Source organism: Podarcis liolepis, assembly GCF_965112155.1.
Source record: "Podarcis liolepis genome assembly, chromosome: 15".
In the NCBI taxonomy this organism is placed as follows: domain Eukaryota; kingdom Metazoa; phylum Chordata; class Lepidosauria; order Squamata; family Lacertidae; genus Podarcis; species Podarcis liolepis.
In genome coordinates this window covers 20,170,314-20,184,970 of record NC_139566.1, presented here as the reverse complement: position 1 = coordinate 20,184,970, position 14,657 = coordinate 20,170,314, and the positions used below count along the sequence as shown (strand labels likewise).

At 49.8% G+C, this 14,657-nt stretch overlaps 1 protein-coding gene across 1 annotated transcript; it reads left to right on the top strand.

The window, feature by feature from the left end:
- Window positions 1-2,166: 2,166 nt before the first annotated feature.
- On the top strand, window positions 2,167-12,783 carry FAM89B (family with sequence similarity 89 member B). Its single transcript, XM_083478942.1, has 2 exons — window positions 2,167-3,315; window positions 10,405-12,783. The coding sequence occupies exons 1-2, from the start codon at window positions 3,058-3,060 to the stop codon at window positions 10,687-10,689; spliced, it is 543 nt and encodes a 180-aa protein (XP_083335068.1). The 5' UTR covers window positions 2,167-3,057; the 3' UTR covers window positions 10,690-12,783.
- The last annotated feature ends 1,874 nt before the right edge of the window (window positions 12,784-14,657 follow it).

The following is a 14,657-nucleotide window of genomic DNA, read 5'->3' as shown; positions in this document are numbered from 1 at the left end:
AGCAACTGCTTTTAGGCAAGACAATGTGGTCAGGATGAGACTTAAGACTCTCCATATGTTGCTGGTTCCTCATCCCTAAATCCATGTGGATTCTGATAGGCCTTGCTTTCTCCTTCATGAATGATCAATTAAACTAATAGCTTCACCTATGCTTATTGGAAGCTGCAGAAAGTCAGGAGAAATCTGGCTTCTTCCCTGCCTGGGAATATGAGGGGGTTGAAGATAGCATGTTCTAGTCCTCTTCTACTGGCAGAGTTGGATCCTTATACACAGCAGAGAAACATGAACATACATCTTGCTGTGAGAATTCTGGGTTCTTGCCTGCTCCAAAGATAGTTGCTGGCATAATGTAGCCCTTGGGAAAGTGATACGGGTTTCCTAATGTGAAACAGTATTCAACCAAGGTTTCTCTGCATTTGCATTATGAGTCTGGGGCTGAATTTGGAAAGTGTCTGTTTTTATGCTTCATGACAACAGACAAATGCAACAGGAACAGAAGAAGCTGCCTTGTGTACCCAAGAGCTCTGATGGAGCAGGCTAGAGGCCCATCTAATTCAGCCTTCTGTTCTGACAGTGTCCCAACTGGATGCCTATGAAAAACCTGCAAGCAGAACCCTCGTACAACAGCACTTTCCCTATACATGATTCCCAGAAACTGGCATTCAAGGTGTATGGCCTCTGACCGTGGAGGTAGAACATACCTGTTGTGGCTAGTAGCCACTGATGGCCTTTTCCTTGAAGTTGGCCAATCCTATTTTAAAGCTGCCCCGGTCTGTGGCCAGAAACAGTTAGAGGGCACCTATGTTGGCCTATGTTGACTATGAGCTGCTTCCTAGCAGCATTTCCTGTGACTGTCCTGATGCTTTCTCTCTTGAGATGCCAAAGATGGAGCCCCCATGCAAACATGTGTTCTGCTACCAAAGTATGGTCCTCCCCAGTTACGCAACACTAAGCCCCAGTCTGGCGTAATACCTTGGCGTTCTGCACTGGAAGTAAACAAATCCAGTAGAGAATGTTGCCACAAGCAGACAACTGTAGCCTGCCCTATCATGATTCCTGTTGGGAAGCTGGGTGTCATTTGAAAGAGAAAGGATGCACTGAGAAACAATCAGTCAGTGGCAGTCTTCCAGAGCTGCAGTCTGATAGCGGAAAGGTGCCAAGCTTCTCTCCCCACCAATAAAAACAAACTGCGTTTTCCCTAATCAGAGTTAGGCAGACCTAAGCATATCAAAATCGGCAGCCTTAGCGTTCTACATAGGGTCAGGATGTGTGAAGCACAATGGTAAAAATATTAGCTTGTCATTTGGAAGGACACAGCAAGGACTGGGATATGGTAACCTCTGGCGGATTTCTCACTAGGTCTCAGACTCCAGTAAAGCAGTGCTGGAGAAAAGGAACATGGCTTGGTTTTTAGCTCATTAGCCATTGCCAAAAGCAGGGTGGGCTCTACTATTGGCTAGGCAAAGTAGCCTCTCACAGATGGCACAGAGTGAATATGGTTAACAGGTGGGAAATTCTGAACTGACCATTCTTGATAAAGCAAATTATTTGCTCAGGGGAGATGGGTTGATATTTCCTCCATGAAAGGCAAGGACAATATTTAGAAGTGATATACGGTACCTGCAGGGATGGCGTTGGAAGATCAGAGCTCTGGCGCCACACAGAGGCAGAGAGAACTATGCGTTTAGCGATGCTGGAAGCAGCCTGAGGGTTTGGGGTACTCTGTGCATCCTCAGTGACTTCTTAGGAATCTAAGAAGCTGCTTATACCAGGTCAGACTTCCCTAATATAACTTGTCTTCTAAAGGTTGTATAATTACTTATTCCCTTGGTTCCGGAGTCGCATAACTCCATACCCTCCAACATTTCTCCGATGAAAATAGGGACGTCTTAAGGAAAAGCAGGACATTCCGGGATCCAGTCAGAAACTGGGACAATTCCTGTAAATCTGGGATTTGGAGGGTCTGAAATAGCATAGGAACGAACTCCTAGGGGCAGAGGTCCCTTCCCCCCCTTTCCCAGAAAGTACAGTATTTCAAATGGTGTGCGTGTGCCGCGTCTTGTGATCGATTATGCGGGGCGGGGCTTACCTCCCCCCCCCCCAATATTTTATTCAAGCTGCCACCCTAGGTATATAACCTAAAGAAACCACGGTCTCCGCTGACCTTCATTCCAAGCAAACGCAGCCCTGCGTCAGCGCAGGCACCCCTGCAGTCCCTTGCCGCGCTCAACAAGCCCCTTTGCCAACCTGGAGACGCGGCACCTGCGCTCTCCCCGCCAGTGGGAAGGGCGTCGACTTCTGCACGTGCTCCACGTCCGAGAGCTCCTCCCGGCCCTGAAAACGGGCTCAAGCGGCGAAGGAGGCCCGCGTCCTTTCGCCTCCCGCTGCGGCGGCCGCCCCTTTAAGCGGCGTCCTTGTGCGCGCCGCGCCGCCACGGCAAGCGAGCGGGGAGGCAGGCAGGGGCGCTGCGGGTGTGGCCGCCGCCGCCGCCACGGGCAGAGCGTGAACAAAGGCGGAGACGGGCGCCGGGCGGAGCTGCTCTCTTCGCGGCCGGGGCGCTTCTCCTGCGCCAAGCGGGTCGGCCGGGAGGGCACTGCCGTCTGGTGTCGGGAGCGGCCGGGGCAGGGCCGCGGGATGCGGGGAGCCAGCTGGGTCGCCTCCGAGCCGGCCTCGGTAAGCTAGCCGGCCCGAGGGAGAGCAGGACAGCGCGGGCCTGTTTCCCAGCCTGCATAGGTCCCTAAACCAGCAGTCTCGAGGGGGCCTCTGAGCATAGCCAGAGTGCCTTTTTCTCTGCAGCCAAATCGGCGTGGAGACCGGTAGGCCTGGGCCCCCGAACCTCTCCTTTTTGAAGCGTCGCCCCCACCCGCCATCTCTGTTCACCTCCGTATATGGCTGGGGGCTGGCTAGCTCTGCCGTCCGGTGGGCGCTCCCTCTCGGCCTCCGGCCTCTTCTCTCCATCCCCGGGCGCGGGTGGGGGCTGATTTCGACTCCCCCCCCCCTCCGCTTTCTCTCTCTCCTCTCCTCCCCCACCCCCCAAACATATTCCTCTCCTTCGCCATGACTTGCCTGCAGTCCTCCCAGGACAGCCTGGCGGGGAACGTGTGCGCCATCGAGGGTCTCCCCCCGCTGCCCAAGGGACTCAGCGGGATCCTCAACTCCAGCGGAGGCTCGTGGCGCGAGATCGAGAAAGTTTACAGCAAGAAGACGCGCATCCAGGACGACCTGAGCAAGTCCCAGGCCGCCTCGGAGAAGCTGCTGCTCCGGAGCAAACCCGCCAACCTCGACTCGGCCCTGGCGGTGCTACGCAAGGAGATGGTAAGTCCTCAGGCGGACCTGGTACGGGGCAAAAGGAGCAGGCCGATTTGGGATGGCATGAAAGAGGAGGAAGTTGTTATGTTATCTGATGTAGTATTACTTTTGTGTATGTGCCAGCAGGGAGATGCACCTGTGGGATTTTCGAGCTCAGGTGCCAACATAGCTGGGCCAGCCTTGGGTGCTGTGTCCCTTGTCACTGGAGGGGGTAATTTACTATTCTGCCTTGGGCAACAAATTGTCTTGGTCTACTCAAGTTTTGGGTTCCACCAGAATGTGCATTTCTCTCTTTCAAGCCACCTGCATAGATAGTGGCATTGGGCTACGAAATTCTGCAGGCTTTTTAGTCCTCATTGACTGCAAGGATATGACTGTGTCTGCAGGAATCCAGAAAGACACTGAATAAGGTTTCTAGCTGGTTGCAAGGCAGGGCACAGCTTAATTTTGCTCTCCATTTAGAACCTGAAGGGCAAGGATGAGTGCGCAGTTACGCATATTCTTTTTCACAAAAGTGAATCAAAGCGATGTACCAAAATAAACACTAAGATCAAGAGTAAAACAAAGCTAAAATGCACTCCACTGAAAAGATGAGTAAAAAAAAACCCCACACAGGTCCCAAACATACTTCCAAAAGTAAGGGCCAAAAGCCTGGGTGAAATAAGGATGGTATTGCCTGGTGCCTAAAAATGCATAGTGATGGTGCCTGGCATGCCTCACTAGGGAGAGCATTCCACAAATGGGGAGCCACCACTGAGAAGGCCTGTTTTCATAGATGATGAATGCAGGGCCTAGGATGGTTCATGTGTGGAGAGGCAGCCCTTGAGGCACTGGGGTCCTGAACTTTATAAGTCATACCAGTACTCAGGATTGAGCTGAGAAGCTAATTGCCAGTCAGTGCACTTGTACCAAGAAGGCTGTCTGTCTGCAATCTGGTTGCTGAATGCTGAACCAGCTACCATTTTGGAACTCTCTTCGAAGGCATTCCCATGTAGGCGTAATGTGATCTAACCTAGAGGTTTACCAGACAACAGAAGTTAGGCTATCCCTGTTCATATAGAGAGAAAAATATAAGCTGGGCCATTGGCTGAAGCTGATGAAAGACGTCAGCTCAAGTGACGCTGGTGGACCCAGAAGTACCCCCATTCAACACGCCTGCTCCTTTAGAGGTGTGTGACCCCATCAGGCCAAACCTCACCCATCCGGTCTAGGAAACCATCAGCTAACAGCCCCTCTGGATTAGGTTTTAGTTTATTGGCTTTCATCCAGTCTGTTACAGAGGTCAGGCATCTGTCTAGCTAGCACATCTGCTGCCATGCCTCCACGTCTAAAGGAGAAATGGAGCTGTACTTCATCAGCATGTTGCTGAGAATGCACTCCAAAACGCTGGCCGTTTCATGTAGATGTTAAGCGGCATGGGGGATAAGATCGAGCCCTGCAGCACTCCCCACTGAAGGCTCTATGGGGCTGATCGAAACTCTCCAAGCCTAAACCCCAATTGAAATGGCTCTAGAAAATTGGTTTCATGCAATAATCTTGCCCAAGAAGGGGGCATTGGGGACCAGCCAACAATTATTTAGGGTGGGAGTCAACTCATTGGAGGCCCTCCACAAGGACTTCTGTTGCACAGTGGGGCTTCCCCCTTCCCCCACAGCCCCCGGAATTGGCTCAGGGAGGCGGGGGGTTGAGAGAACCCCTGCAATACCACAAGGCGGGAGAGGAGAATTGTTTGGTCTGGCAAGCCAAAACGCTTGTTCTAACAGAACAATCACCTTAGCCTGACATGGAGTTCCTTGCTTAGGTTTTCCAAACCCAGGGAGGGTTTCTGAAGAGGGTGGTCTTTGCTGCCACTTCCTTTAGACAAGTGGGGGACTACCCCCTCTCTCAAGGAAAGGCATTGATCGCCTGGCTGAGCCCCCTTCCTTGCTCGGTAGTTCAACCCTAAGGTACATTATTGTAAAGCTGTGTTACCACTTTCTGGACTTGAGGAAGCCAGATTCGTCTTTTCTTGGTGCTCTGTGGTCTGCGCACAGCCCTAATCCGGTGTGCCACATGCTTTAAATTTCAATTTCCATCCCATTTCCCTTCTAAATACATGTGGGACTCAGCTACATTGGCAAAGAAAAGGCGCTTTATATATGTTGCTTAGGCATTCTAACACTGTGACACCAGATGGCGCTGTGGAGTTCCATTTTTTGCCAACCCGATCTCTCATACAAAGTTGCAGTGTGGTTTAACTGAAACACTCCTTTGATCCAGCCATGGTTTCTGCTCCCTTTTATTCTCACAACAACCCTGTAGGGTAGGGTAGGTTGAGAGAGAGTGGCTGGCCCAAGGTCACCCAGTCAGCTTGACATGGACAGGCATAGATTTGGGGTGCTCTGCTTCTCATTTTCCTGCCTCAGCCTCCTGGAGGTTGCACAAGGCCTTCCTCCAATTCTGCAATTCTATGATTTTAACTTTACTTTCCCCTGTTCCTACTCTCTAACTACGACACCACCCTTACTTTTTTATTGATAACCATTTGGACTTTATTGCAGAGACCTAAGTATTTTCTGTATGCCAATGGTCTGTTTGTCTTTAAAAACCTTTTTGCATGCCACACTGGATTTCTTCCTGGAGAAAAGTATAATCATTCCCCCCCACCCCGAATTATCAGTTTAGCCGGATGGTAAATATGCTAAAATGCTTTTGGATCAACCTGCATACATCGACTGGGCTCTGCATGGTGCTGTTTTACTTAGTACATAAAAGGGTAAAGGGACCCCTCACCATTAGGTCCAGTCGTGGCTGACTCTGGGGTTGCGGCGCTCATCTCGCTTTATTGGCCGAGGGAGCCGGTGTACAGCTTCTAGGTCATGTGGCCAGCATGACTAAGCTGCTTCTGGCGAACCAGAGCAGCGCACGGAAACGCTGTTTACCTTCCTGCCGGAGCGGTACCTATTTATCTACTTGCACTTTGACGTGCTTTCAAACTGCTAGGTTAACCAGCAGGAACAGGGACCGAGCAATGGGAGCTCACCCCATCGCGGGGATTCGAACCACTGACCTTCTGATCGGCAAGTCCTAGGCTCTGTGGTTCAACCCACAGCGCCACCCGTGTCCCGCATAGTACATAATCACCTGTAAAATACAACTAGGATCAGAGTATTTTGCCTCCTTGAAACAGTCACCCTGGATTTATTCATCTTTAGAGTGTTTGTTATCTGCCATCAGATCAGGACAAACTTGTTACTTACAAGACGTCTTTGTTTGCAGTCAGTGCCTAGGAAATTAGAAGTAGTTACGTGCACTCAATCAAATGTCAGGCTGTGAAGATAATTTGATATAAGCCAAAGTCTACATTAATGCAGTACTCAGTGGTGTCCAATGGCATTCCGTGTTAATGAATTCTAAATAGGCTAGAGTAAAACATAAGGTTATTTCCTACAGCTGTTGTTAGTGTTTTGCCTTGAGACCCATTTTGTAATGACCGACAGTTTTAAAAGTAAGTGAATCGAAACTGAAAGGATGGTAATTCAAGAGAGAGTATGGTACAGTGGCTAGAGCGGGCGTGAGGACCCTGTGGCCTACAACTACCATCACTCCTGACCATTGGTCATGCTGGCTGAAGGGGCTCCTGGGCATTGGAAAGCATCAGGTACTCCCATCTCTGCCTAGAGCTTCCATCTATGAAGTCTATGTCCTCTGCAGTGTTAGAAACTCAGATATATAAGCTAATTGCTAAATGGCACCTAGGTTACGGTTGCCACAACAGAATGTCTAGGTGCCTTTCCCCCCAATGATATATCATTATCATCATCATAATCATTTCTATACTGCTTTATATTTTAAAGAAGAAATCTCGAAGCGGTTTACAACACATTAAAACATTAAATAAAACTATCCAGAATAAAACAGATCCAAGCTTCAAGGAAAATATTTCAGATCCTTCTCTTAAGTGACATTTTGCTTTCTCCAGTCGCCAACCTGGCATCCACAAATCTCCACATGGTAACAATTGGACCATCGCAAAACGCGCCTGGCGCCTGACTAATTTCTAACACTGGTCTGCTGCTGGAGGCAGTATGCCTCTGGCTGCCAGTTGTCAGGAACTGCAAGTGGGGCAGGCTCCTTTTGCCCTCGGGTGCTGCTTGCAGACTTTCCATTGGGGCATCCGGGTGGCCACTGTGATGAAAGGAGGCTGGGCCAGACAGGCTGGTGGTCTGAGACATCAGGGCTCTTTTTATGTTGTACCTTTGGGTGCAACTTCAGCTTTTCCTGTGTGTGAAGAGACTAAACAGTGGCCTTTCCCCCCCATTAGGTGGTTGTGAAAACAAACCCAACAAAGACAGCAAACCACCCTTGGAACTGCAGTCCACTTAATAGCACAGGCAACTCCCCACGGATGAGCAATTGTGCATGTGGGCATTGCGCTGAACCCAGAAGTTAATATAAAAATTGCAAAAATGTCCCTAGAAGAGCCTGGAAAGGGCAAAAAAGGAATGGAAACAGTACCTAGCAATCCCACAAGCCTTTGCAAGTGTAATCCCAGGAGCCTTTGAGGCCTGTGGAGAGTTGGAGCTTGAGCAAGGAAGTTTGGAGGGAGTCTGGTTTTTTCAAAAAGGTTTTTCAAGGTTTTCCAAAGATTGAGAGGTTCTTTGCAGGCTTTTCCAGTGGTGTTTCAAATATGCATGGCTTCACTTAAACGCAGCCCCCACGTAAATTGCGTTGGTTGCCTGTAACTGTTAAATGTAACGAATGGGAGTCAAGGAGAAGTGCGACTTGGCATGGCTTCAAAGCATGTGTTGTGCATTCCTCCGCCAGCAGGGAGCAGCAGAAACACACAGCAGACTTTTCAAAATGCAGCCACTCCATCTGCAAGGAAACCCATACTAGAAACCCATTTTCAGTTTGCAGCAATTGTCTTCTGGCACCTTTTTTTTAATTATAGCTTACTCTCTTTTTCTTTGTACATGAGCCAGCCTGATAAAGAAGTCTGAGCTTCCTGGCCCTTGATGTCAAATCGGCCCTTGTGACTTTGAGGGCATTTTGTTCTCCTCCCCTGTGCTTAAACAAAACAAGAGCATGTGGAGACCCTTGCAGCAGCAGCAGCTGCATCAGGCCAAAGACCCACGGAGTCAAAAATCCTCTGCAGGGAACCACTGCAGAAAAGACCTTTTCTCATCTTGCCACCCTGGTCTGGACCGCTCACATTGGGGGCACACAGAGAAGGGCCTCCGAGGATGCTCTCAGGGTCTGGGTAGGGTCCCAAGGTTTGGGGCAGGACTCTTTCCCAGATGTACCTGGAGGTGCCAAATTATGAGCTCTGCCACAGAGCTTTGGTCGCACTGTCTTTCCCCACCATATCACTTTATTACATACTGTTATGGGAATTCTAAGGTCTTATATATATATAAAATAAATGCACAAGGCAAACACATAAGTATATAAACCACGTGTCTGAAATAGTACAGGAGAGCAATCCTGAAGCCATTTTGACTCTCCCAAATTTACCTCAAATATTTCTCTGCAAGGAGGAAGGAAATGGGAAAAGCTTTCCATTTGCCTTTGGACTGTAGGGGCTCACACCTCCCTGCAAATACAGTCTGGCAAGTGTCTGTTAAGCTGGGCAAACTATCAATATGCATAAGAGATTCAGGAACGGTATTTACCATCTCAAAGGAATGGCCAGGCTATCCAGAAAAGGCAATCAGATAAGGCATTATCAGGTATCCTGGCAGACAGGAGAGAAGCAACACACTCAAATTTCTGCTGGGGATCACCTCTTTCTGTGATGTATGTATGATGTTTTGGGGGTGGTCTTGAGCTACAGGGTAGACAATTTCAAAAGTTTATATAAGAGCTTGCACACATGTTCTGGGTTCCTCTCCTCCATCCCTGCGTGGGGGAGTGGGGGGACCCTGTTTAATAAAGATCATGCTTACTAGCTGCTTTGCTTCTCAATATTCTCTGGTTGGCCTCTGTTATTTTTCCTAGCGATAAAGAACCTACGTAAGGACTCTATACGGGCACTTAGATACCCCATAAGCGAAAGGGAGCAGTTTTTTCCCTAACAACAGTGTCCCAGAGGCACTCACCGTATTTTTCGCTCTATAACACGCACCAGACCATAACACACACGTAGTTTTTAGAGGAGGAAAACAAGAAAAAAAATATTCTAAATGAAATAGTGGATATATGATTTTTGTGGTTCATGCTGTGGCCACAGACATGTGATCTGACAGTGAGTTTGGAGTAGCCCAATGCAAAAATCCTGAGGATCCATGTGGATCCATGCTTTGTAACCACAGAGGAGGGAAGGAAAGGGAACCATGGATCCTCTGCTCACGACTGCAGCAGATCCCCCCTGCCACCCGCAGACATTCGCTCCATAACACGCACAGATATTTCCCCTTACTTTCTAGGAGGAAAAAAGTGAGTGTTATGGTGCAAAAAATACGGTAGTTGGCCACTGGGAGAACAGGACTAGATGGAGCACAGGAGTGCAACCTACACTAAAGTAGGACCCTGGCAGAGACACTTGCCCGACTGGCATATTCTCTCCCTCCTGGAGCTTCAAAAGCTTTCTTCTGCCCAAACATCACAGCGACTGATGCCAACCGACACCAGCACACTTAGGGATCTGCAGAGTTTGCGCAACTGGCGTAACAGACCTCAGCAACTCAGCATTTTGGCTAATCTACTTTATTTACATATAAACACATACGGAGCACTGCAACATGGCTCCCTCTCTCTCTAGCATCAGACAGCAAAGAGAAAAAGACAGAGGACAAAAGTCCCACTTCACGGAACACAGTAACACAAACATCCTGTCTCTGTTACTTCCCACTCTGTGGAGTCAAAACATATACCGTCATGTGATATACAAAAATCCCATGACTGCAATCATGGAGCAGGAATTCTAACAGTTTTGGCCTGATCCAGCAGATGTAGGCATAGCCAGCTTGTGGGACCCACCTTGCCAGGGGCAGTGAGACGTGGGCACTGCCTCTTTCTATGGTGTGGAATAAGTAGCAAACGTTGAACGGCTGGGACTACGGGGAAGTGTTGCCCATTCTCCAGCTGAGCCTCTCTGCTCTTTCTTTGTTTCAGGTGGGGCTCCGGCAACTGGACATGTCTCTGCTCTGCCAGCTCTGGTCCCTGTACGAGTCCATTCAGGAATACAAGGGCCTCTTCCAGGACATGTCTTCCTCGCTGCACTCGGAAGGCAGCCTGGCTGCTGAAAACGGCTTCTCGGATGAGGACGAGGACTTTGAGGTGGATCAGATGAGCCCTGACGGGCACAAGGAAAACCCGCTGGGTCAGCGGCTCCGCCTGCTCCAGCCCCAGAACTCCCGGGATCAGTGGCTCCAGGACTCCTTCCACATCACCATTTGAAGCCTCTGCCTCTGCTCCGCACCTGCCTTTCTCCCCCTTGTGTGTCGGCTGCCGAACCTGACTCCTGCATCTTTCACAAAAGACATTCAGGGGGGCGATGGAGGGGGTCTGCGAGAGGAGGGCCGCTCGCATCTGGCAGTTTACAGCTGGCTCCGTCATAATCAAATGACCCCTGAGGATCACTACCACGTTACGCTTCACAATTAATCTTTGGGGGGTTTAGCATTCAGTCACCGCCAAGATGTCACAGAGCAATCTTTCCAGAGAGAGAAAAAAGAGGTTTGTGTGTGTGGCCAGTTCAGGAACAGAGTGCAGTTCTTTTAGTCCTCTAGGCAGTGGCGGACTTCGGGCTTTCAGATTTCAGCAGCGCCCCGTGCAACGCCGAAATCTGCCTCTTGCCTTCCATTCTAAGTCCTTGTTGCAGCATCCCCTCAGCTTGGCACCCGTTGCAGGTGAACTGGTCGTGGTCCCCTAAATGCACCACTGCTCCAGGGCATAGAACCACAGAATCGTAAAGAGGGAACCCTGAGGGTCATCCAGTCCAACCCCCTGCAATACAGGAATCTCAGCTAAAGCATCCATGACCCTCCAACCTCTGCTTAAAAACCTCCAAGGTAGGAGAGTCCACCACCTCCCGAGGGAGTGCGTTCCGCTGCCAAACAGCTCTTAACTGTCAAGAAGTCCTTCCTGGCGTTTAGTCATAATCTCCTTTCTTGTAACTTGAAGCCATTGGTTCGGGTCCTATCCTCCGGAGCAGGAGAAAACAATGGGCTGGAGTGCCTGCCTCCAGTCCAAAGGCCATCCTCTTCTCACTCAGAAAAAGGGGCTTATGGGACAGATGAGCTGCTGCAGTCATTCGGATTTAAGCATCTGGCTTCCCATTGTGGCCAACCAGATTCCTGGAGAAGGGATGGGGGAGCCCTCCAGCCGCTGTCATCCCTGGCCACTAGCCCTGTGGCCTCTGGGAGCAGCGTTGGGGGGGGGTCTCCAAGTTTCTCCACCCCAACCTAGAAGAAACCTCCCAGCGTTGCTGCCCAGCAGCGCTTGATCTGACCCTGCAGCTGTGCCAGAAGGGAAGTCTCTTCAAGAGGAGACAAGGAAGCCCCTTCCGTTTCAAAGAAAAGCCGCAGCTCTGTTCCATGTACATGGTGCTTGAGGCATAACTGAGGCCATGTCTGTGGCTACCTCACTGTTTGTTTCTGGGGAATGCGTCACACCTCAACTAGGCACTGTATTTTCCAGCTGAAAGAGACTTCTTGGGCTGGGGTAGCAGGATTTCCCTCGGCCACCTCCCTCGCTTAGTCCCCCCGGCTGCCACTCCAAACCTGCTCTCTTTCTCTCTTTGGGAGATGAAGACCCACATCCCTTGAATGCAGGAGGTCAGATCAGTCCCTGGCAGCGCATCCCCAGGTAGGCAACAGCCCCTTCCTGAGACCACGGGGAACAGCTGCCAGTCAGTGTAGACAGTACTGAGCTTAGAGAGGGACCAAGGGTCTGACTCTGAATATAAGGCAGCTTCCTGTGTCTCTCTAGAGCAGGGTTTCCGAAACCTGGGTCTTCAGCTGTTTTCAGACTACAGCTTCCACCATCCCCAGCTAGCAGGACCAGTGGTCAGGGATGATGGGAATTGTAGTCCAAGAACAGCTGCAGACCCAGGTTTGGGAAACGCTGCTCTAGAGGCTGAGCTCTGTCCCAGACTCCACCCCATCCCCAGTCCTTTGGAAGCATCCCAAAATGGCGTAGCTGGATAGGAACTTGCTGTGCACGAAGAAGCTTACTTGCTAGATTTTTCTAGGCAGAGTTGCGTTTGCTGGATTAATTATTAGTGCCTCGGCCGCGTTACCTAAAAAGCGGCCTCTTTAAAATATTTAATTATATATGATTGTTCCGGGTTTTTGGTTTTAATTTTAAGGCCTTGAAATACAAGGGTTGGGGCAGATCTCTGCTTCTCTCCCATCCCGCACTATATAACTGGGTACAAACTTTGGACGGCTAAGTTAATATATTGTTTTGTTTATTTTTAATGGGGCATTTTTGCAACGGAGCCCATTGCAACCATGGCGTGAATCCAGGGAATAAAATGGCCTCGCAGAACCAGGTCTTGTCTGCGTTTCATTCCAAGCTGGGGCGGGATTGAGGATCCTGGTTTTGAACAACCTCTAAAGAGATCTCTTGCGTTTGATGATGGGCCAGGCCTGCTGCTTGTTGTGGAATCCACTGGAGCCACTAAGAATAATATATGGACATAGGTGGACACACAGAGACCCAGCTCCAGCTTGCCACACCTCCTCTGGGGCATATTCAATTCAGCTTCTCTTTTACCTCATGATCTAGATGGTCTTGCTGCAGTGGGGAGCAGCAGTCCCTAGGCCATACCTGTCTCCCCAAGCCACACCCCTCACTTTTAGGGTTTTTTTCCTGGTTTGGGGATGAGTCCTCCAACTCGGATTCTGCTTCTTCTTTGCCTTGATGAAGAAGAGAGGGCTGTGTGAGAATACTAGTCCAGGGTTTCCCAGACTCTGGTCTCCAGCTGTCTTTGGGACTACAGTTCCCAACATCCCTGACCACTGGTCTAACAACAAAAGCAATAACAAATTATATATATATTATTTATACCCTACCCATCTGGCTGGGTTTCCCCAGCTGCTCTGGGCGGCTCCCAACAAAATAGTAATAATACAATAAAGCTTCAAATATTAAAAACTTCCCTAAACAGGGCTGCCTTCAGACGTCTACTAAAATTCAGATAGTTGTTTATTTCCTTAACATCTGATGGGAGGGCGTTCCACAAGGTGGGTGCTACTACCGAGAAGGCCCCTTGCTAGCAAGGGATGATGGGAGCTGTAGTCCAAAAACAGCTGGGGACTCAAGTTTGGGAAACCCTGATAGTCTACTGTGCAAAGGTCCACATTTACATCCACTGCTCTGCCCACGTCTGCCTCAGACCCTGGTGCGTGGCCCCCGGAAGGGAATGTGGCCCTTAGGCTGAGAAAAGGTTCCTCTAGCTCTGGCATGGAGGCAGAGCCTGACAGGCAGGCTGGCAAAGGTGTCGGTGTCACACTGAGATGGGCATCGCCCCACATCACTTCCTGCAGCACTGATGTCATTAAGAGACAGCTGCTTGCCTGGAAGCCAGACACATCTGCTGGGAGCCTGGCCACAGTAGGAAGCTGGAGGATCCTTGGGTTTTTTCCTCTTGCTGAAGCCGGAAGAGTGACTCATTGTTATTGTTATTTTAAAACTAGGTATAAAAAATACCAAATGGATGACCACTTAGCTAAAAAAATTGAGAAACACTCAGCAGACTGGCAGGGATGTCCTCTCCTTCTGCTATGATTTCGAACTGTGCATGACTCAGAATATTAAAGGATCCAGGTAGGTATGTTTGAGACTCTAGATGTGATGGTCTTATTCCCCACTTTATGGCAATGTGTGTTGCTTAGTTTATTTCAAAATGTTACCAGGCTGCAATGGGGAGGGACTCCTGCTGCCCCCAAATGGTACCACTACTGACAGTCATCTGCCTTGATCTATAGTTTTTTTGGGGGGGAGTGGGAGAGATGGTTTATGCCAGGCATAGGCAACCTTGGCCCTTCAGATGTTTTGGGGCTACAACTCCCATGATCCCTAGCTAACAGGACCAGTAGTCAGGGATGATGGGAGTTGTAGTCCCAAAACATCTGGAGGGCCGAGGTTGCCTATGCCTGGTTTATGCCGAGGGTAAGGATTCGACAGCATCTGACAGGCCACAGGTTCCCCCCTCCCCCAGGTTGTGCAGCTACTCTGCACATGGTCAGAGGCACCGTCACTACCTCAAACATCAACCGAAACAGGCTCTGGGTGAATTCTTACAGATCTGTTGCCCCAGTATTTGCTCTCTCACACACCCCAGCGTATGTATCCCTTTCACGCTGAGGCAACCATTGTTCCCTTCTTCCTGTTTGTGAGGCTGCTGGAATCTGTCTGGT

Coding starts and splice junctions, on each gene's coding strand:
- FAM89B (XM_083478942.1), top strand. CDS start 3,058: ATGACTTGCCTGCAGTCCTCCCAGGACAGCCTGGCGGGGAACGTGTGC. Junction 3,316..10,404: donor CGGTGCTACGCAAGGAGATG/GTAAGTCCTCAG, acceptor TCTTTGTTTCAG/GTGGGGCTCCGGCAACTGGA.